This window comes from Diabrotica virgifera, chromosome 5, assembly GCF_917563875.1.
Source record: "Diabrotica virgifera virgifera chromosome 5, PGI_DIABVI_V3a".
Taxonomy (NCBI): domain Eukaryota; kingdom Metazoa; phylum Arthropoda; class Insecta; order Coleoptera; family Chrysomelidae; genus Diabrotica; species Diabrotica virgifera.
This window is the reverse complement of record NC_065447.1, coordinates 197,348,045-197,372,246: the sequence shown is the minus strand read 5'-3', so window position 1 is coordinate 197,372,246 and position 24,202 is coordinate 197,348,045. Positions and strand designations below refer to the sequence as shown.

Sequence of the window (24,202 nt, the reverse complement as noted above, 5' to 3'; positions counted from 1 at the left end):
TCATATCTCTATGTACCACTTCAGTTTGATTAATATTGCACCTAGCGATAGTTATACCCATGATACAGATTATTTGAACATTTATTCCGATATTGAGATATTAATTTTATTCATAAACGTATTTTATATTTGAAGTTATGTTATACTTCTTTAGGCGCGATTGGGGAAAAATGTTGCGAGTGAATTTTTATAAAAGCGACAATATGAAGTACGCGCATACCAACAGTATGAAGTTAGTTGCTAAATCTTTCAAGTTACGTATGTATCAATACAAATAAAGTGTGAAAAAAATATATTGGTGTTTTTAGTAAATATATTGTTATGCTCTGTATTTCATTCTTTTTATGAGATTGATCAGCAAATTCTTATTTTGATTAATTGCTTAATTATTTTAATTATTACTTATGTAAAACAAAACCAAAATTAAATTGAATTTTCTAATAAATTTTATTCTCAGGGCTATTGTAATTTTAATGCATTACCTTAGGTTTGTGGCTTCTAGTATCCCTAGTTGCTTACTTCATCCAGGGACAAAACAAGGAAATTAAACACACTCGATGTCATATAAATGTTATAAATATTTTTTATTTATCCATTATACCATAAATATAAGATTTAAAAATTATACTAAAATTCAATTCTGTTGCAACTTTTTCTCATCTAATAAATTAGGCTTTAATTCTGATATCTCCTTTGTTTTAACAAACATTTTATTTAACTAATTCGTTAGACTATTCTTACAAAAATACTAAAATTTACTTTTCTCCTTTTGAATTGATTACTTATCTCTTCTTTAAATTTTGGAATGACTAAATTATGCTATAGAAATGCTCAATACAAAAATAAACAAATATTTTCTCTTTTGGAATTGATTACTTATCTCTTCTTTAAATTTTGGAATGACTAAATTATGCTATAGAAATGCTCAATACAAAAATAAACAAATATGGTGTGGATATAAAACAAACTCTCTCCGTTTCACAAAAATTCTGACTAACATTTTTGTTTCTTCTTTACTTCTTCTTCCTGGATTGCGCAGTCCTCGATTCTCCCACACTTGCTCCTAGGATGTAGCGAAAGGTCCTTCTCGTCCAAACTGCTTCACCAACAAACAAACAACGGGACTCGCTCGAAATCTCTATTTCGTTTTCTCTCTGCTCGATATCTTGTGCAAATTGATACCCACTGGCTACTCGTTCTAGACAACACAGGAATCTCGTCGGACACAAGGAAAATTAACTTCTCAACTCGGTCAACGATTTCGTTTCACCACGATTCTGCTCGCAAAAGCCAATTTCACCACTTTACACCGATTTCTCACTTTTTAAAAACTGGACTGTACTCTTCAGATCTTCTTTACACAGTGACCATTTTCTCTCTCCTCAAAATTAGACTCAACATTCTCATCCCTTCCATTCATCTTTCTCCGCCAATCACAAACATCCTCTCTACCCACTACATCCATATTTTCATTTCTTAAGAACCCATTTATTTTGTATACAACTTTTCCATTTTGTTAAATTCTAGGAGACACCAAATTACTTTCGTTGTTTCTAGATGCTAAACAAAAGCCTTATATTCTAAACTCAATAAATTTGTTTATTGTCTCTCCTTCTCCGAATCATTTACAAATGTCCTATTGTCGATTCCAACGCGAAATAAAATGTACTTTCTAATCTTCTCGCACCATTGTTTGAGTCCGTTCCGAGACCCATTAACAAATCACTTAACGATTTCACTTTCCGCGAAAAAACTGTTTACTAACTAAATTATACTATTTACAATTTTTGGTCATATACAGGGCGATGAAAATCTATGATCTCGTGGTCTCTGATATAAATTTATTTTCTAAATTTTTCCCAAAAATAATTATACAACAATATTTATTATAATTTTTGTGTCTTTGGATTTTTCTTCGTTAGAAATAGGATAATTAGTATTAAAATATAACGAAAAGAAAATTAAAAATTTGTGTAGAAAATCTGAAGTTTTTTAGATTTTCTTCGATTCATCATTCATCAAGGGAAAAGTAATTGCGGAGAGGCTACACTTCATAAAAATGACATCATTCATCTTCTTAGAATGCCTTTTTCATTTCTAAAGGTCGACAACAATTTTGACAAATCCTTCACTTGTGAGGCTCCCGATAAGGATTGAGTATCGAGAATCGTCCACTCTGATATTTTTCAAACATTCTCAAATCAAATCTTTGCTTTCTTAAACTTTCTGCCATGGCCCATTTTACGCTATACTGCCTTGTTATTGACATGATTTGTCCATGGTATTTTCAGCAGTCTTTTAAACATCTCCATGGATTAAGGCTATGGGTACATAATTCGCAAATATTTTACGTGTATCCCTACTTTTTCTGTCTTTACACGGCAAATTACGTGTAGGCAAAATTCACACTGGTATGGATATGTAAACATTACTAAAATGTCATTCTACTTGAAAATGTCATCATTAATTTAAAGAGATGGGTTTTAAATGTTCTTGGATAACTGTTATTTGTATAATTGCAAATTATTAATTCAGTTAATAAATGTGATAATTTTTTCACTAAATATGTATTCAGTGATTGTAATAATTTATTTGTAAAACAAAAACTAATACTCAATCGAGAAAAGAGGAAAAGTGTTAAAGTGATTTTTTAATAATATATTGTTATGGAACGCTTACAATTTTGAACATCTTTAACAACAAAATACTTGGATCACAGAATATATTATCCTGATGTATTCTTTGCTTGGATCTTCCACAAATAATACACAATAAATAACTTTTTATTAAGTTCACGTCTTAAATCAATTATTTATCAAATACACTATATCAATAATATTTAATCAAAACTCAAAATATTCCCGATGCAATGTCAAATATTTAAAATTCTCACTGATTGTCAGTGTCTGACTGACAATATATGCTGACAATATTATATTCGGCTGAGTGCGTTGTAAGACAAAGGTAGATTTGGAAAATAGTACCACGGCATTGTGTTCATTTTTTTCGAATCCTGAAAAAACCAATAAATATTTTGGAAAAATTTAAACGCAGAATGAAAGACTAAATTATTACCGAGGGCCGAAAGTCCCTTAGAATAAATAAAAAGTTTATTTTGAATGAGATATTTGAAATTAAAAATCACACTAAATTTTCTCATAGTTTTTCACCCCTGTAACTTATTAAAATAAACATTATAGAAGTTCTCAGGGACTTTCGGCCCTCGCTAATAACGTAATCTTTCATTCTACGTTTAAATTTTTCAAAAATACTTATTAGTTTTCTCAGGATTCGAAAAAAATGAATCCCCATTTGAATAGCATTGCAGCCTAAAATACGTACCGATCCTCTTAAGCCACAATTTTTATTTTTAAATTACGATTTTTTGGCATAGGGGAACACGGGGCGGAATGGCACGTCTAATTTTGATGACTTGACTAGTCAACAAGTTTTTATTGAAAATGAAAACAAACTGCAGACATTAATTAATCAATTATTCTAAAAAACGATAAATAGAATAAAACTTTAGAAAAAATCAAGATAGTTCACAATTTTACTTGATACGAAAAGAAGTTCACTTTTCCCGTTCCGCCCCGTATGCGGGGCAGAACGGGATTTAATTTTTTAATAGGTTTTAATGAACACAGTCATAAGAAAAGCATGGAAAAAAGTATAATTAGTGGGAAATAACTTTTAATTTACACATAATTCACAGATGAAAACTGATTCATCATCCTCACTATCTATGTCTGCACAAGAATTATGTGCCCAACTGTAGCACGATGAGCATGCTACCCATCCTTCATTGGAAGTTGAATAGAAGTCTTGGCAGTATAAACACTTGGCATCATCTTCAGTGTCACTGGAATCAGGGTCTCTTGTCTTGTCTTTCAGACCTTTATTTAACAACACCCTCTTCTTTTCAGCCACCTTCTCTTTAGTGGCTTTACTTCCGTCTTTACTGAAGCTGACTTTTCTTTGTACTCGCTCTACCTTTTTAGCCGCCTTAGTTTTTGTTTCTTCCTTGGCCTTTTTCAACTCTTCGAAGTATGGCGATAAAGTCAGAATTGCTGTTTTTCCTTTTTTTTTTTTTCGAGAAGTTCTTTTATTATTCTGTTCCACTTTCGGTATCGGTAGAACATGTTGAGGAGAAGCAGTCGGAAATGACGTTAGGTTACTTGTAGCTGAAGGAATTTGAACAGGATCTGGCATCCATGAACACCGAGGAAGAATGGGTAGGTGTTCACCGTTAGATGCTGGTATTTTAGAGTTTGTTCCGATGAGTTCAGTAGTGGCATCATTTTGACTAATTTGTTTCTCCTCAACTACTTCATCTGTCGTTGACAAATCATTGGCATTACTGGGCTCCAAATTATCATCTATTTCTATTTGAATATGTGTTGGTGCAGATGGAAGGAAATCGTCTTCAGTAAATGCATTAACATCTAGAGGCCAAATTCCTGTTTTCTTGAAGCTGTTCAGTGCTGTTTTTATTGTAGCTGCATTAATAAATTCGGTTCCAAACAACGATGCAATCTGAAATAAAGTCACTACTTTTCCAGGGTTTGATCTTAACCATCTTCGCACTTCCTCTTCATAATAAACACTAATAGGCTTCATCAGTGAAAAAACTAAAGGCTGAAGACGGTGCAAACAGTGGGGAGGAAAGCAGAGCAATATAACTCCGTTATCTCGAGCAAGATCAATGAGTTCAAGGTTCTTCGTATGTGTCGAATGTCCGTCGAACAGAAGCAAAACAGGAGCATCTTTTGTAGTCTTAGAAAAATATATAAATTTTTTAAACCAACTGACAAACGTTTCGGTTGTAACCCATCCCGAGTCAGAGACTTCTGGCCAACCTCCAGGTGGCAAACCCAACTCGAACTCTTGCTGCTTCCGTTTTCTGGGGAAAATTTACATCGGGGCCATGTAAGATCCACTGACAGAAAAACACAACTTCACAGTCACAGTTTCACCTCTCTCAGATGATGTTAGCGTGCCTATCTGCCGTTTCCCCTTCGTTACTAAGATTTTAGAATGTCCCTTTGGATTCACGCTAATGCCGGTCTCATCACAATTGAAGATACGATCAGAAGTCAGTTTATATTCATCAATGCATTCTTTTAGAAGAGATTGGAATTGTGCTACAGCTACCCGATTAAAGCCCATCGCACGAGCGCCAGAGGTTGCCTCAGGTTTTCTTAAACTTAAATCGGGATGTCTCTTCAAAAAGCCATTAATCCAGTCTTGTCCTGCTGTTTGATTAATTTGGTTAAAATTATTAACGATTCTGTGATGAGTGATTCTGTGCAACATAAGAAGTACGAAAGTAAATGGCGCTAATAATTATTCCAATAAACAACAATGTAATTTGCAATTTATATAATATTAGTGACATCATCCATTTGGGCGTGATGTCGTAATCGATGATTTTTTAAAATGAGAGTAATGGTCGTGTGCTGGCCCATTTGAAAGGTCATTTAATTCTCTATTCAGTAATATAAGCATTAACCTAATTATTTATACAGGGTGTCCAAAATAATTTGTTTTGAATTAAATTATTTGACACAAAAATAATGTATGTAATTTATTTAATTCAAAATACATTTTACTGCCGCCACAAAACAAAAAAATGTTTATTTGACAAATAAACATTGCTTTTCGCTTAAATTTGCTTCTTGTTTTAAACATTAACAAATGTTTAAAACAGTTGTTTTAAACAAAATGTTTAAAACGAAACGACCTTGATAATTTAAAAATAAAAATCGACCTGTCTCGGGATTTTTCTCCAAAGTGGCCTATTCTCGAAAAAATGAATTTATTCTATAATTTTGAACGTCTCTGTATAAGTATAATACATATTTAACTTAAACATGTTACAAAAGATGTTTTAAAACTTCTTTAAATGGTAACATTGATTTCAGGATTTATTTGAAAGAGTCAACAATCCGATAGAACAAGCATTGAAAACCGCTCATCTAACAATGGACGTCGTCAATCAAGTGGTTCTGGTAGGAGCAGGTACCAGAGTTCCCAAAGTACAAGAACATCTCAGAAAAGCCGTTGGACAAGAGTTGGCCAAAAACTTAAACACAGATGAAGCCGCTGCCATGGGTGCCGTGTATAAAGCCGCTGATCTTAGTACTGGTTTCAAAGTTGCTAAATTTATTACCAAAGATGCTGTTGTTTATCCAATTCAGGTAAGTTTTTTATTGTTATCACCTACCTGTCATTATTAAGGGTGTAGGCGCCAAATTTCGCTCCAATGTATTTTAAATGTATTCATTTTTTTTTCGAATCCTGTGAAAAATATTTTTGAAAAACTTAAACGGAAATGAAAGATTGTATTATTGCCGAGGGCCGAAAATCCCTGAAAACTTCTATAATGTTTATTTTAATAAGTTACAGGGGTAAAAAAAAAAGAGAAAATTTAGTGTGATTTTTAATTTCAAATATCTCATTCAAATGAAACTTTTTGGTTATTCTAAGAAACTGTCGGCCCTCGGTAACAATGTTATCTTTCATACTGCGTTTAAATTTTTCAAAAATACTTATTAGTTTTCTCAGAATTTGAAAAAAATGAATACATTTAAAACACATTGAAAATTTTGACAGGCGACATTTTGCGCCTTTCCTCCTAATAACAAATGTTAAAGACTGAGAAGGCTTCGAAAAAAATGAATGCATTTAAAACACATTGTTGCGAAATTTTGCGATTACGCCCTTAATAATTATACATTTAGTATATTCTTGATGGTAATTTGTAAAAATTGTTTATTTAAATAACAAAATAAAACTCATACAAAAAGATGGTGCGAAAATAGATATGATCAGAAGGAATGATGTTACGGTTTTTTTAAACCTTCACAATTCATTCAGGTATGTTAAACTAAAAGATATTTAAATACTTTAAACCCCCCTGGTTACGCCTATGGCAGTTCTTTTAAAAACAGTTGCTTCGTTCGCAAAAAGGTTCTGTTCTGTTGATTTGTTTAGGAATAGTTTGCGATTCTAGAAATAGGCTGTCTTTCTCTCGTTCACAGGTTGTGCATAGGTTCTTGTCACGTAACTGAATCAATCAGTGGTTCCATGCTTGAATGGTTCGTCTGAGTTGGAACTCAGATGGAATGACATTAACCAAGGACGGATGAAATCCGGTCTGTCCATTTTGATTCTAGTCTTGACGACAGTGCTAGGATTGCAAAATTTAAGTTGTGTTTTGCTGATCCATCATGGTGGTTGCATGATGGTTTTCCATGTTTTAGGAAAACCATCGTCTAAGACGGATTTGAACCTATAAATTTTGTGTGCGGATGAATAATTTCGGTTTAGTTACTGTGACATAACCTCAGCTTGAGACACGTGAGTATCTTAAAAGATTATACTATAATCAATAGTGTTGGTCTTTGTGGTATGCTTGGACTAATGCCCTGTGTCTTTCTTAGGCTGTCTTTCATCGCTCGACGCTAAGGGAAGGTCCTGGTAACAACCCCTATTCGTTGGCCACATACCATCACAGGTAAATATCTTTAAAGCCATTACTAAGCGTATAGTCTCTTGTGTTTCTTCTGTCTTGTCCCTACTGACAGTGTCTTTTCTCTCTTTGGTAGGCCAATTTCCTGAGGACACCACTTGGGGTTCGTGGCTGTCCGTTGTCCAACGCCTAGTTAACCAGAATCACCACCACTGGAACACCCACCTACAAGACCCGTAAGCAAGAAGAGGAAGTCAGTATTAACCGTATCACCTCTATTTTTATATATTTTTTGTTTTGACTTGGGTAAGTTAGTTTATAGATAGGTACTTAGTATTTCAGAAAGTTTTGATACTAAGAGTCACAATTAGTTCTGTTGGAACAGCTAATTGTTAGGTTTATTTTTGCACTAAGGTACATTACTATCTTATAAGTTTAAGTGGTATAACTTAGTGGGTGCTTATACTTGTCTTTGGGATTTTAACGTAGGTTAGAGACGGTATAAGCCCAAGTTTTTTTTTTTCTAGTTTTAGGTATTTTGTTTAAGGTTGTCTAGTTTTGTTTTAGTAGTTTAGGGACGTTAGTTTTTTTTCTCTTTTGAAAGAAGAGGTCGGGTTGCACTTCTGCAAAAGTTTAGTTAAAGTTTATACTTCAAAATGCAACCAAACCGTCTTATCAACGAAGAATTGACATATGAGCTACGGATTAGAGGGTTATCGAACGGTGGAAGAGTAGAAGAAAAAAGACCACGATTAAGAAGAGCACTTATTGCTGAAAGAAGAGGTGAAGCTCCACCACCTACTGGTGTGAGCAATGAAGATCCAACAAGTGAATTATGCATTTGTAGAGCGAAGCTACATGGAATTTCTCAGTGGATCTTCGGCAATTTAATTTTCAAAATCGCCAAACTGAATTTGACAGGATCTACTCTCGACTCTTACATACCAACGGTAGACCTTCTCGAATCCAATATAGCACTGGACTCGACAAGCACATGCAGGAAGAACTGAAGATGCAAGGTGTTAGATTAGTTGGACAACTTAATCTTAAATTTGAAGGCTTGGAATTGGGAACTAGTGAAGTACAATCATCCAGTTCACAACAACAAACTGCTGAGTCATTGTTTGAGATTCCAGCTGCAAACCAAATTGAAAGTAAAGATGTCCTCCAACCTCGACGAATATTATTCCAACACCACAGTCAACCCTATCATATGACTTAGTAGATGTTAGTTCTGGACCAACAGTTGACACTCTATCGGGAAGAATTAGTGCTGAATTAGATATGATTCCTGTGGTGGGCCCCAGTCAGTTCATATTATTCCTCCACCCGAACAATATGGTAGTCGAAGTGATGTACCAGTGCGCAGTATTATTCCGTCTACTTTCTGTGACAGATCACTGGAAAATTTTGAAGAGCCACCTATTCATCCTAGGGACACTAATCGTTTTGTGGGCGAACAACCTGTTTTAGAGGTTTCCTAGGAATCGTGTAGTTAACTCTACAGAAGATATTTATCTGTGATGGTATGTGGCCAACGAATAGGGGTTGTTACCAGGACCTTCCCGTAGCGTCGAGCGATGAAAGACAGCCTAGGAAAGACACAGGGCATTAGTCCAAGCATACCACAACGACCAACACTATTGATTATAGTATAATCTTTTAAGATACTCACGTGTCTCAAGCTGAGGTTATGTCACAGTAACTAAACCGAAATTATTCATCCGCACACAAAATTTATCGGTTCAAATCCGTCTTAGATGATGGTTTTCCTAAAACCAACCTATTTTATTGCGGATGAATCTGGATCAGCAAAACACAACTTAAATTTTGCAATCCTAGCACTGTCGTCAAGACAAGAATCAAAATGGACAGACCGGATGTCATCCGTCTTTGCTTAATGTCATTCCATCTGAGTTCCAACTCAGACGAACCATTCAAGCACGGAACCACTGATTGATTCAGTTACGTGACAAGAACCTATGCACAACCTGTAAACGAGAGAAAGACAGCCTATTTCTAGAATCGCAAACTATTCCTAAACAAATCAACAGAACAGAACCTTTTTGCGAACGAAGCAGCTGTTTTTAAAAGAACTACCATAGACGTAACCAGGGGGGTTTAAAGTATTTAAATATCTTTCAGTTTAACATACCTGAATGAATTGTGAAGGTTTAAAAAAACCGTAACAATGATACTTAAAATCCATTTAGGTATATCTGTTCTGGTTTACTACGGCCCGGTATTTCCAACCGCACTTAAGCCAAAGCTTACTTTAAGCCTGAGCTTAAGCTTAGATGCCTGTATTTCCACTTCAATTTGAGGTCTAAGCATAGGCTTAAACCAAATAATTTTAAGCTCGCGTGGGAGTTGGTTAAGCCTTCGTTTAAAATTTTTTTTCTGTTTTTTGAGGTTATTTCTATAGATTAATAATTCTAGAGTTATTTTGAAAAACAACTTTTGCGCAATAACGTTATTATTGGATTATTAACGATTATTAAAATAAAATTCTTACTCCATTTGAAAGGTGTAGACACATGAAAATTATTTATTTCTACAATGCTTGGTATATTTATTTTACAAAAGTAAACTTACATTCCAATTTGAAATTTTAAAGAATATATCCAATAAACAAAGTTACAAAGACGGGTCTTCTATTACTTATGTAAAATAACAATAAAACATATAACCAGAGAAAATATAGACAATAATTATACTAACAACACATCATGTACACAAAATTAAGTGAAGTAAAAATAAGACAGATACAGATGACAAGATAAAATTAAACGTCAACAGTAGTGGTTTTTACCTCAAAACAGTTAGTTCTGGCATTTTGACGTATTCAGAGGTACCAAACCAATTAACTTGACAATTGAGGACCAGTTTAGTTAACGAAATGATGGAAATACGGCACGCAGCTTAAGCTTCTCCTTAACTTTTGACACAGGCTTAGCTAAGCAAAAGCTTAAGTAGCTGTTGAAATACCGGCCCTGTGATTTTCTTATCAGCATAATGAAACTGAACTGCTCTGGAATACTAGGTCAAATTGTTTCATTCAATAAACTGTCAAAGTACTTTTGCAGTATCTTTTTGACATCCTTTTCATGAATTATTTTGCATCCTTTGCATTTGCGGTTTTTGCTTATGGTTACCCATTCTCTAACCCCCATCTTCTTAAGGACCTCGACTATCTGGTTCACCCATCTGGTTTTGGGTCTTTCTGGTGGTCTGCCTGATACAGGTCTCCATTTGGTAATTTTATAGATAACGGCTTCTGGATTTCTCCTTTCTATATGTCCCATCCAACTAAGTCTCTGTGTTTTGATAAATCTGACGATGCCTTCTACTTTCAAAAGTTCTCTTACTTCGTGGTTCATCAGTTTTCTAAATTCATTATAACCTAAGTTTAGTGGGCCTGCTATCCTACGAATTATTTTTCTCTCTAGGATCCTCAATCTTTCTTCATCTTTCTGTGTCAGACACATTACTTCAGCACCATACGTAGCATTGCTGCTCTAATTGCTGATCTGTAAATTTTCAGTTTAGTATTCTATTAAGTTGCTTATCTTTAAGGAAGTTGTTGGTTTTCCAGTAGGTTCTGTTTCCTGCCAGTAGGATTTTTTCATTGATTGCTATGCTTCTATCATTAGTTGCATTAACTGAGACCCCAAGATATTTAAAGTGTTCTACCTTTTCAAACTCATATTTACCAATACTTGTCACATTAACTACAGTTATAACCTACAGTTACAATATCTTATTTTTAGGTTACATTTGAAAGACTTGCAGAAACAGGAGTTAAACAAGTAAAGCGCACACTTTTTGGCCTCATGAATTCCTATCCCCAAAAGAAGATCATAACTTTCAACAAACACACCAGCGACTTCAATTTCAATGTGAACTATGCCGATTTAGACTTCTTAAATCCTAAAGAAATACAATATTTAGGAACCACCAATATATCCCAATTTGAACTCAAAGGAGTTGCTGATGCTTTGAAGAAACACTCAGGAGAAAACGTGGAATCCAAAGGTATCAAAGCTCACTTCGCAATGGACGATTCTGGTATTTTGAACTTTGTGAACGTTGAATTGGTTGTTGAGAAGACTGTCGTTCCTGATGAAGAAGAAGGAACACTATCTAAATTAGGTAAGTCATATTCAACAAACAAATAATCACATCATTAACCAGGTACTTCGATGGAGTATTCAGCCGTTAGTGATTTTTCTTTTCATAGTAACTCCTTTTTTTAAGAAATGAGAGATCCGTATATCTGAAAGCTCTCGTGGAACTAATTTCTGGTTACATCCTTTATCTCTGCCTTTTACAGTTTATAAGGCAAGGAGGCGACGAATAAAGAAGACGAAAGAGACTCTACAATATGCAGTCACATTACGTCTGCTCATCTAGGAAAAATTCCAAAGAAAGTTGGTTCGGTGTTCCGTGTACTCACAATCTGAGTAAATCCGTGTTGCGTGTACTCACAATTTGAGTAAACTGAGAAAATAAAAGACAGCTTATATTTTATTTCGGTTCAGAGATCATCCTCTTACTCACGTTTCAGTCTCCCCAGACATCATCAGAGGGGCTATATTGGTTTCATGAGAGGTGATCATCCAGGAAAGAGGGCGTAGACAAACCCCCTCTGTGTGTAATAGATGTCCGTATCATTAAAATTTCGTGAATGTTGCCAAATATCAGGATGGACTGTTTTCATAGACCCTTTGTATAATTTATTTTGTTAGTTTGTGATGAATCTTAATTCATGTTATGAAATTTCTACGTACATTTCTTCATAGGGGTAGCTTTGCTCTCCAAAGCTCTCCAAATCGTGGTTGTTTAGGAAGTTGAAGACATCTGAAATAGCGTGGCTACCGTCGTGTGAAGTTTTATATCGACATACACATTTTCAAGGCCAAAAAATCACATTTAATTCTGTTTTCAGGTAGTACGTTTAGCAAATTATTCGGTGGAGACGAGAAACCAGCAGAAGAAAAACCAACGGACGCCCCACCTTCTGAAGATAAACAAGCTGAAGAGGCCGAAGAAAAACCAGTCGAAGAAAAAGAAGAACCAAAAGAAAAAGTATCCAAGGACTCTAAGAAAACTGTGAACGAAACTGCTAAAAACGCTACAGAGAAAGTCAAAGACACAAAACCAAAAGTACAGACAGTAAAGGAATCAATAACGACCGTTGAACAGTCGTTTGGGGTTCCAAGCTTAAATAAAAAACAACTGGGTAGATCACAGGAAAAAATTGACGCTCTAGATAAAATCGAGATGGAAATCAACAGAAAAGCCACCGCCATGAATAACTTAGAAAGTTTTGTTATAGATATGCAAAATAAATTATATGAAGACGAATATACCGAGGCAACTACTGTTGAAGAACAAGAAAAAATCAAAACGGCTTGCTCAGAGATCTCAGAGTGGTTATATGATGAAGGTTCAGACGCAGATGCAGAAACATACGAAAAGAAAATCGACAGCTTAATGGCAATTACCAAAGACGTATTGGCTCGAGTGTACGAACACAAAGAGAGACCAGAAGCGCTTAATGCTTTAAATACTCGTTTGAACCAATCGTCTAACTTCTTGGTCAGTGCTAAAAATGCTACGAAAGACAACCCAGAAAGAGACATTTTCACAGACGTTGAAGTTCAAACCTTGGAAAAGATTATTAAAGAAACTGAAGAATGGAGGGACAAAATGGTAAAAGAACAAGATGCTACTAAAAAGAGTGACCCAGTTAAGTTGACGATTAAGTCTATCGTGGATAAAATGGCAGCGCTAGATAGAGAAGTTAAATATCTGTTAAACAAAGCGAAGATGTGGAAACCCAAAAAGGTTAGTAATTAATTATATTTATTAGTATTTTGTCACTTAAGAGCGTAGGCGTAAATATTTTACGGCTATCCCTATTTTTTCTTTCTTTACGCAGCTAACTACGTGGAGTAAAATTTTCACTGGTATGGAAGCTGCAGGAGATGTAAACATTAGTTGGCAATGACATTGTCATCAGCAACGTAGAGATGGCTATTTCGTTCAGTTTTTAAATGTTCTTGGATAACCGTTACTTGTATAATCGCTTAAATTATTAATTAATTTAATGAATAGGATTATTTGTTCACTAACTATGTATTCAGTGATTACAATAATTTATATACTATACAATAAAAACTAATATTCGAGAAAAGACTAAAAGTGATAAAGTGATTTTAATAATACAGGGTGTTTCATTAATAATTGTCCATATAGTAACTGGAGAAACCTTAGCACAAAATATGAAGATTTAACCTAAAACACTTAAAATGTGGTTCCTTACTAAGTTACAGGGTGTTCTATCTAAAAATTTAAAAACTATTTTTGCTCACCATTGTAAAACTATTCGACGTATTCTTTTCATACTTAGCAGGAAGTATAGGTACTGTACAAACTACTAAATTATGTTAACCTTTAACTACCCGCGCATCAAGTTATAACATAACTACACGCGTGGCGTACTTTGTACGCCACAAGAAAATACACTTAAAAACAGCGGATTTGTTTAATTTTTTTTGAAAAAATACACTTAGTTGTTTGTTATAAACCTTATTCGGCATCAGTGAATACTTGGAGTTCCTTTTCAGTAAGCCAATTGGGATTTATAACTGGAATCATGGAATAACTGGAGTCCATGATAAATAAAATTACTAATAAAATTTTTTTTTAAATGTGATTTTTTACAGGAGAAAAAGTATTGTTTACAAAGAAAAATATATTTTTTGCCATAATGACTAAAAAACAATTAAAATGTGTACTTATATTACGACTTATAGTAATATAATCCTGGGGTATATTGTCCACCACCGGAAACAACAAATAATAAAATGTAAATTACGATCTTTCCAGAACGCCGATTATAACGAAACTAAAACCAAATTGTAAAGCACATTCCAGTGATAGGTTAGAAAAATAAGCAAGGTCAAAAATTAAATTTTTAAATATATTTCCAGTAGAATTCTTATATCTGGCGTACAAAGTACGCCAGCGCGTGTAGTTAAAGGTTAAACAAACGTTTCTGACTATTACCAGAGGCGTACGACGGGGGAAAGTGGATGGTTGACCCATTCCAAATTCTAGGCCACTGGCGGAATTGATATTTTAGTCCAATATTTGGATTTTCCAATACTTTCTATGAAAATAATGTACTCTTCATTCGTAACCATAAAGTCATTAGTTTTCGAGATATTTGAAGTTGAAAATTCAACGGCACAGCTATTTTGGTTAATGTATTGTGGCCCTTCATTTTTAACATCAAATATCTCGAAAAATAAAGATTTTATCGTTACGAATGAAAAGTATATTATTTACATAGAAAGTATTGGAGAATCTAAAAGTTACGCTAAAATAGCAATTCCATCAGTGGTATCGATTTTGAAAAGGGTCAACCATTCACTTTTCCCTGTACGCCTTTGGTAGTAGTCAGAAACGTTTATTTAACATCCAATAGTAGTATCTACGCTTTTTGAAAAGTATGATAAGGATATTTGAAATACTTTTAAAGTATTGGGTACAAAATTTTTTTAAATTCTAAATCAATTATACCTGTTACATAAATATTAAATATTTGTATCCAGTACTTTAAAAATATTCGACATATCCTTATTATACTTGGTAGTAGGTGTAGGTACTGTACACCATACTAATATATGTTAAATAAACCTTTCTGGCTACTACCAGAGGCGTACGACAGGGGAAAGTGAATGGTTAACCCTTCCCACGTTCTACGCCACTGGCGAAATTACTATTTTAGTGCAATTTTTCGATTCTCCAACATTTTTTATGTAAATAACATACTCTTCATTCGTACCGATAAAATCATTAGTTTTCGAGATATTTGAATTTAAAAATGAAGGGGCACAATACATTAACCTTAACCAAAATAGCGATGCCGTTGTATTTTCAACTTCAAATATCTCGAAAAATAATGACTTTATCGTTACGAATGAAAAGTACATTATTTTCATAGAATGTATTGGAGAATCCAAATATTGGACTAAAATCGCAATTCCGCCAGTGGCGTAGAATTTGGAAAGGATCAACCATTCACTTTCCCCCGTCGTACGCCTCTGGTAATAGCCAGAAAGGTTTGTTTAACATAATTTAGTAGTTTGTGCAGTAACTATACTTTCTGCCAAGTATGAAAAGGATACGTCGAATAGTTTTAAAATGCTGAGCAAAAATAGTTTTTAAATTTTTAGATAAAACACCCTGTAACTCAGTAAGGAACCACATTTTATTTAAGTGTTTTAGGTTAAATCTTCGTATTTTGTGCTAAGGTTTCTCCAGTTACTATATGGACAATTATTAATGAAACACCCTGTATAATGTTTCTATGGAACGCTTGGATAAATTTTGAACATCTTTGACAACAAAATTCTTGGATCACAGAATATACCCTGGTGTATTCTGTGCTTGGATCTTCCATAAAAAATAACAAACAATAAATAACTTTTTATTAATTTCACGTCTTAAATTAATTATTTATCAAATACAATATCAATATTATTTAATAAACAACTCAAAATATTCCTGAAGTCTTGTCAAATATTTAGTAGCCTTGTCAACACATTCTGTTCGACTGAGTGACAAAGATAGCAGTGAACATGGTGTTCATTTTTTTCGAATGCTGAAAAAACTAATAAATATTTTTGAAAAATTTAAACGCAGAATGAAAGATTACATTATTACCGAGGGCCGAAAGTCCCTTAGAATAAACAAAAAGTTTCTTTTGAATGAGATATTTGAAATTAAAAATCACGCCAAATTTTCGCTTCCCTTTCACCCTTGTAACTTATTAAAATAAACATAGAAGTGTTCAAGGACTTTAGGCCCTCGTTAATAATGTAATCTTTCATTCTGCTTTTAAGTTTTTCAACTTACAATACTTATTAGTTTTCTCAGGATTCGAAAAAAATTAATGCATTTAAAAAGCATTGGCTCGAAATTTTGCGCCTACGCTCTTAAAGTATCACAACTTTTGATATATTATCCTGTTGCCTTGATATTTTGTTGATATAAACTGCATGCTTATTTTGTTCCTTTAGCATTAGGATATCTGACTTCCTTACCGCTTGTTCATATGCAGGCGGTTTGCCAACGTCGATGCCGCGATTTACCTCTTTTCCCCCTGTTTTATTTGATCTCACTCTAATGCCGCCTTTGAAGTCACCAAGATAAACAAAGGAAAACAGGTAAACCGCGGCGTCGACGTTGGAAAACCGCCCTATATGAACAAGGCCCGAGTCTTCTAGTTTTCTGCTAAAACCTTTTTTAACTCATCATGTGGTATTCGCTCCGTGCGTGACCATGGTGGGGATACAAGAAACTATGCCAGCGCCCGTAGCGGCGAAATATGACAACTTTGGCGAATAATGATTGAATAATAATTTTTTTCAATAGATATTTCGCTTACCTTATTATTGCCGTTTTGATTTTTATTATTATTTGTATTTATATTTTCATAGTTACTTGCTTTCCTCTCCCAATCTGATGGTATATTCATATTGTCATCTATTTCCATTTTGTGTTACACACATACCATAAAATTAATAATTCAATAGACCGAGCTAATGTTAAAATCTGGTAATAATAATTCACACTGCCTAATTGCTTTCGATGTACACTTAATTAATGTCAACACCGACAACTAAACTATAACGAAAATGTGAAGAAAACCCATTAAAATTGATATTTTCTTCAGAGAACTTCCAAATATGCGCTTTTGACTTTTATTTGACAGTCGAACTTATTATTTGTATAATAAATTCTGTCAACAATGGTAAATAAAATATTACATTAACATCAAATATGTCATATGTGTATCATATGTTTAACGTCAAATTGTGTTCGCCAAAAATTTCAGGCGACTACGCTAGGCGTCGCGTCAGTCATGCACGGAGCGAATAGTATTAGACCAGGAAGGATCTGTTTTTAGGTGGATGTGAGAGGTGGCATTCGGATTTTTGCGGATAAAGTTAGGTGATAACTTCGTTAATAATAATTGACTTATGCTCCTTCTCAAATATGCCCGGAACATTAATAAAAAAAATTAAGTATTTAAAAATTTCAAACAATTTCGTTTTTTTTTCTACTTTCTTTGCTTATAACTTTAAAACGATTCATTTTGGAACAAAGTCGTATAGGAATAAAACAAAGATAATTAAATTTTCTATCAGATACGATTGGTTAAAAATGTCTTAATTTAACACCCTTGCTGCAAAATAGCAATAAATATAAAATAAGGGGGCAAAACAAGCCTGTCCTTATTCAATGCTTTTCCATCACTTAGGTTACACTTGGAACCTTCCTAATTCGCTTAGAAAATTTTTGTAACGTGCTAAAACTGTCCACCAAATTTCATTAAAATTGACTTACTAGATTTTGCATAACAATGTTGCAATCTAAACTTTTTTAAAAAATTAAAATGTTTTAAAAATCTTGCACAACAAAAACTAGAACATACAAAGATTTGTCAATTTTTTTACATATAAAGAAGCACTCCACCTATCTAATGCACTTCACAGAATTGAAATCGGATTATTTAAGCAGCATCAGCAATGTTTTAAAGTTATAAACAATTTTTTGGCTTATAAACAAATTAGTGCTGTGTCCAGGAGGGGGTGCTACGGGCTCCTTTATTTAGATGGACTTCCCCAAGTTTTTTGAAGTTATACTTCTTTAGGCGCGATTGAGATTGAGGGTGAATTTATATTGATCTGCGCGCATGCGCACACCGACAGTATGGTATTAGTCGTTATACGGGCTCTGATTGGGTGTTGAAATGATCTGTCAATAATAAATAATTGTTCAATATGAAGGTAAACAAATGTATAATATATTAGTTTTATTGTTGTGAGGACAGAAACAAAAAAGTTTATAATTGTAGTGACATTTAAATAGTTTTTAGAAGTAACAGGTACGTAATAATAATAGTAAATGTATCATAGGTACCTACCTATTTGAACCTACCAAAATACATAGTATGCAATACTTTTACAGTAAAACGTCGATAATCCGGACGTCAAAAATCCGGACCGTCAATAATTCGGATTTGTATCTAGCAAAAATATCTGATTTTTTTAAAATAAATTAAGAACTTCGTTGCGAAAAACGAACCTCTCCCGCAGTTCAAAAATATTTTACACATTTTTTTAAAAGCCCAAATAGTGTCTGATGTTTTTACTGTACACATGGTGCATAAATTAATTATAATACAGTGTTTAAACATAAAAAAATGTTTTGATTAATTTCACCTCTAGACATTTTACTGTACAACAGAAATCATAAAATTTTAAAACGTTTGTTGTACTATGTGTATACTGGCCTTTTTTTGAGGTAATATCGATAATCCGGATAATTTGATAATCCGGATGGGGTCCGGTCCCAATTAATCCGAATTATTGACGTTCTACTGTATTTACATAATTTGATTACCATCAAAATTTCTATCAATGTTTACCTAATATATTGTTTTCTTACTCTATGTTTTGTTGTATTTTTTCAATTCAAAATCAAAATAATTTAATTTAATTCAAAAATGTCAAAAGCTTAATCCGTTTAGTTAGTCGATCTTCGCACATAATGACACATTGCCTCCGTGGCGAAGCGTTTAAGGCGAATGAACCCCAATATACCAACCGCGCTGATAGCTGGTTCGAATCCCAATAAAAACTTTTATTTTTTTTATACATTTTATGATTGTAAGTATATTTATTATATAATTTTATTTTCAGAAAATACGTATTTAGTTAAAAAAAATTCCGACAATTAATGTTCAGAAATCATTTGTGGCATTTTTAATGTGTTTGTGTGTGTTTTATTCTTTTATTATTTTAATTTTTGGCACTGTTTTAATAAAAATGTTTGAGAAGTAGTAAGTATAAATTAGTTTAATATTTAAATAAAATATAAATACAAAGTATATTAATTTCGTTTAAATCATATAATAGAAGTATAACTTCTTACGTGCGTACAAAGTACACACACATTCTTTTTTATGTATTTTGACCCGTAGAACACGAATTTTTTGGGTAACAGTTGATCCGGATGTCGATAAGATTGTTATAAACAAAGAACTTGACGAATTACATAACATCGATTTTCGCAAAATAAAACATTTTTTTGTATTTCTTGGGTAATTCTAAGCAAAAAATGTTCTTATAAGTTTTTTCGTAGGATGCATAGTTTTCGAGATAAACGCGGTGTAACATTCAAAAAATCGAAAAATTGCAATTTTTGAAATAGAATAACTTTTGATTAAAAAAAAAATAGCAATTCTGCTGACAGCATTTGAAAGTTTAAGTCAAATTATACCACTTTTAATTATTTGCATTGCTAAAAATTATTTTTTTTTTATTATTAAACAAAGCTATTTGTTTATAAGCCAAAAAATTGTTTATAATTTTAAAACATTGCTGAGGCCCCTTAAATAATCCGATTTTAATTCTGTAAAGTGTATTAGATAGGTAGAGAACTTCTTTATATGTAAAAAAATTAGCCAACTTCTAAATGGTCTACTTTTTGTTCAGAAAGATTTTAAAAAATTTGAACTGTTTTAAAAACATTTACATTGCAAATTTATTATGCAAAATCTATTAGGTCGATTTTAATGAAATTTGGTAGACCATTTAAGTAAGTTATAAGAATTTTCTAAGCGAATTACTAAGGTTCTAAGTGCCACCAAAGTGGTTAAGAAACATTGAATAGCAACAGGCGTATTTTGCCCCCTTATTTTGTATTTATTGCTATATTGCAGAAAAGGTAATACCTTAAGACACTTTTGACCAGTCGTATATCATACAAAATTCAATTATCTTTATTTTATTTCTCTACGACTTTGTTCCAAAACGAATCGTTTTAAAGTTATAAGCAAAGAAAGCAGAAAAAATCGATGTTTTTCGAAATTTTTGAATATTTTAATTTTTTTATTATGTTCCGGGCATATTTGAGAAGAAGCATAAGTCAATTATTATTACTGAACGTGTCACCTAACTTTATCTGCAAAAATCCGAATGCCACCTCTCACATCCAAAGATACACGTTTTTTTAGAGATTAGTCCTGGTCTATATGGAAAAGTGAATTTCTCGGTGTTAAAAAAAAATTAATCCGATATTTTATTTTTTGTTTTCCTCTGTAAAAAGTCTGCATATAAACGGGTTTTTATATTTCTTGCTATTGACAGACATAAGCGTGCCTTTGTGTCAAATTAATTTGTCAGATTACTTCGTTAGATTATTATTGCGTGGTATGTCTCATAAAGCTTTTTATCATTTGTCAACACCACCGTTTAAAAATTAATCTGCGCTACCGATATGGATAATAATGTTTCTACTTTTACCGATTGCGCTTTTATTCCCGTATTAGTTATATGATATGTATATAGTTCAAACTAAATCCTTCTTTCAGGGAGTCATTAATTTGCACAGTCAATGCCTTCATGTGCCTCTGCAAAAACGTTCTCCACATAGGTTGAACAGCACAGAAGTCAAAATACACCCTTGTCGCACCCCTTTTAAAATATAAAATTCCGCTGTGTTCGTTGATTTGTTCAGCATCACTCGTGCTTTTTGATTCCAATAGAGATGCTGGATAACTCTTATATCTTTCTCATAAATATTACCATTGTGCAGCATTTTTATCATTGCATCGTGTTTACGGTGTCAAAGGCTTTTTCATAATCGAGCAATGTGATGATTATATCCTTTCGTTGGTCTATGCAGTTTTGTACAAGTATTTTGTATGCGTATTCAAGCAGAATGCTGCTTTGTGTGTCCTGCTTCGAACATAGGCTTCTTAACTAGTCATGACAGGTGACGTAATAGTGACATATGACTTTACAGCGCCACTGTGATAGATAATTTTAAATGGTACCTTATGGCAAGTGATACCTCGTTTGAAAGGTATTCAAAATACCTATTCAATCATACTAATTTTTTTGGGTTTAAGTTGATTTTGATTCTGGTGAATAAATTAAATAAATATAATTTTGTAGTTTCGCATTTAATTAATAAAAATTCAAATGTCCGCCTATGGTTTTCTTGTCAAAAAAGTTGACGTTTGTCAATTCTCTAGTAGTTTTTACGTCAACGTCAACCTTTTTAACAAGTAACCATAGGCAAAATTTTGAATTTTTATTAATTACATAAATGCGAAACTACAATTTTATATTTATTTCATTTATTCATCAAAATGAGCTTAAACTCAAACAAAATTAGCATGGCTGAATAGGTATTTTCAATACCTTTCAAACGAGGTATTACTTGCTATAAGGTCCCATTTAAAATTATCTGTCACGGTGGCGCTGTAAAGTCATCTGTCACTATTACGTCACCTGTCATGACTAGTTAAGAAGCATACGTCCCACAAACCATACATACTCATAGACGTTTCACGGCCATGTTAATCTTTTGGATCGAATTAACGCCATCTCTTGATTGGAATGAGAACTAAATTGACAAATTTTAGTTACGCGGGAGTTTCAAACAATAAATTTTGTGTGATTTTTGAATTAAAAGGTACAGATAAATAACAGAAAGGCAAATCAATGTTTTATTCAATAATTATACAATAAAATAAATGAAAATGAATGTCGATACAATTATACAGTAACTTAAAATTATTTTAAAAGTACTATCTACGTAAAAAATACTAAAAATACATAAAAACGTTGGTTCAAGGATTTTTAACCTCACATTTTTGTCATTGTCAACGGAAATCATAATATTTACACCTTAAAAATGAACCTCACTGAAAATTTAACTAATAAAGCATATTTTCGGGGAACGATAAATATTGTAGAATCTTTTAGCATCCACCCCTTGATTTTTTGTGGTCCTCTCCGATATTTTGGTTTAGCTTCACTTTTTACTTCAATGTCCAGAACAAAAAGCAGCTTATGTTGTTGGCTTACTGTATCACTAACTATTACCTTGCACTCCTTGCATTCACGTATGTCTTCTAAATAGTCTATTTGGGATTGATGTCCACTTTTGTACGTAATAAGATGAGTTTCTCTCTTTTTAAAGAATGTGTTAACAATCGCCATATCTAGTGCTTGAATTAGCAACAGCAGAATTCCAATTTGTTTTCAGTTATTATAAGCGATTTTTATTAAATGATTTAGGTGATTTTTTTTAATATGTTATAGCCTGATTCTTTAACAATACGGCTGTAATAATATTGTTGCTTAACAGGTTAATTTTCATTGTATACCTGCGGCATCAAAAATGACCAAATTTTTAACTGGGCGGATTTCTATGAACGCAAGTTTATTTAGTTGAATGAACATTTTTGAAAGTATAACTTCTAGGAAGATTTTTTAGATAAATACCTTATCTAATAACTTTAAAGTCGGAATTGCATTTGCGTGTAATCTTTTACAACCGTCCGAAAAATATATTCGATCGAAATGCTGATGACACACTCGTCTATTCGAATAAACTCTTTCATGATCCATTAAATTAAGTTCAGGATTATTTATTTTCTGCAACCAAAACTGAAATCGATGAAGGTGTTTTTTAGGATTTGGAAACCTACGGAGCAAAATATTGTTTTTTTTACAAACACAGCACGAGATTATCGAACTCATGATGTAAACTAAACTATTGTGAAATACCTAAATAAATAGTAAATAAAAAAATAATATTTTAAATTAATTGTCAAATTTTAAATATGACAAGAGAATTGACTGACAGCGACATCTCTTGATTGGAATGGTAACTAATTTGCTGTCTTCACCTTGACAATTTACGTGAAACGTCTATGAGTATGTATGGTTTGTGATACGTCCGTTTATTTCCTTTCTCCAAATTTCACTATTATAAGTATAACCGTTCAAAAGATACGAGGAGGGGGACTTTTGACTAGCACTGTATAATATAATCTAAATAGATAAATAAATAAAATATTGTCTTTCTACAGGTGGACAAACCTGTAAAAGAAGATACCAACACAACAGACTCCGGAAGCGAAAACGTCGTAGTAGAAGAACCACCGACAGAGGAACCCGTCGCAGAGGAGTCTAAAGAAAGTCCCAAGAAAGAACAGTCAAAGACCAAAAAAGACAAACCCTCCGAGACAATAGAAGGAGAAGAAGACAGTCATTCAGAGCTGTAGTTAGTGAAAATTTTAGGATATGAACAATTTACTAGGTTAAAAATCAATTGACATCTTGGGATTGAGTCTAAACATTGATGTGGTATAGTGTATGTTCTCGACAATTTAAGTAAAATTAATTGGAAGAAAGGCATTGGTTTTTTATACATATTCTTCTTCCAATAAAGTTTATTCAAATTTACGCTAGCGTACTGTAATTTATTTATTGAAGTATTATTTGGATTTATTTTTTTAAATAAATGTGTTATTGTTTATTTATTGAATTGTTCAAGTATATGGTATATGGTCTCAACATTCAGTGCAATACATTGGTCGAAAATTGAGAACAATGCTTGTTAGTATGTATCTTACGATGATGGCGAAGATACAAAGCAGTATAACTGGTTATTTCTGTTGATATTCTTCTTTCTTGAAATTCCTTATTACTCTGCAGAATTGTCCAGGTTCTGTAGATATAAAAAAGTAAATGTCTCTTGATGGTGTTAAAAAGCAGTAGAATTACTGTGTATTTGAACCGAAATTTCGTTCTATAGTTTTTAAGGATACGGGAAATAAAATCATGGAAG

The 24,202-nt window shown here is 33.0% G+C and overlaps 1 protein-coding gene across 1 annotated transcript in view; it reads left to right on the top strand.

Moving 5' to 3' along the window:
* Positions 1-23,817, top strand: part of LOC114324890 (hypoxia up-regulated protein 1) — a 35,977-nt gene extending 12,160 nt beyond the window's left edge. Inside the window, exons 3-6 of the mRNA XM_028272794.2 lie at positions 5,925-6,200; positions 11,245-11,626; positions 12,423-13,324; positions 23,442-23,817. Of these exons, the coding sequence (XP_028128595.2) occupies positions 5,925-6,200; positions 11,245-11,626; positions 12,423-13,324; positions 23,442-23,636 (1,755 nt within the window). The 3' untranslated portion in view covers positions 23,637-23,817. The remainder of the gene's footprint in view (positions 1-5,924; positions 6,201-11,244; positions 11,627-12,422; positions 13,325-23,441) is intronic.
* Positions 23,818-24,202: the final 385 nt, after the last annotated feature.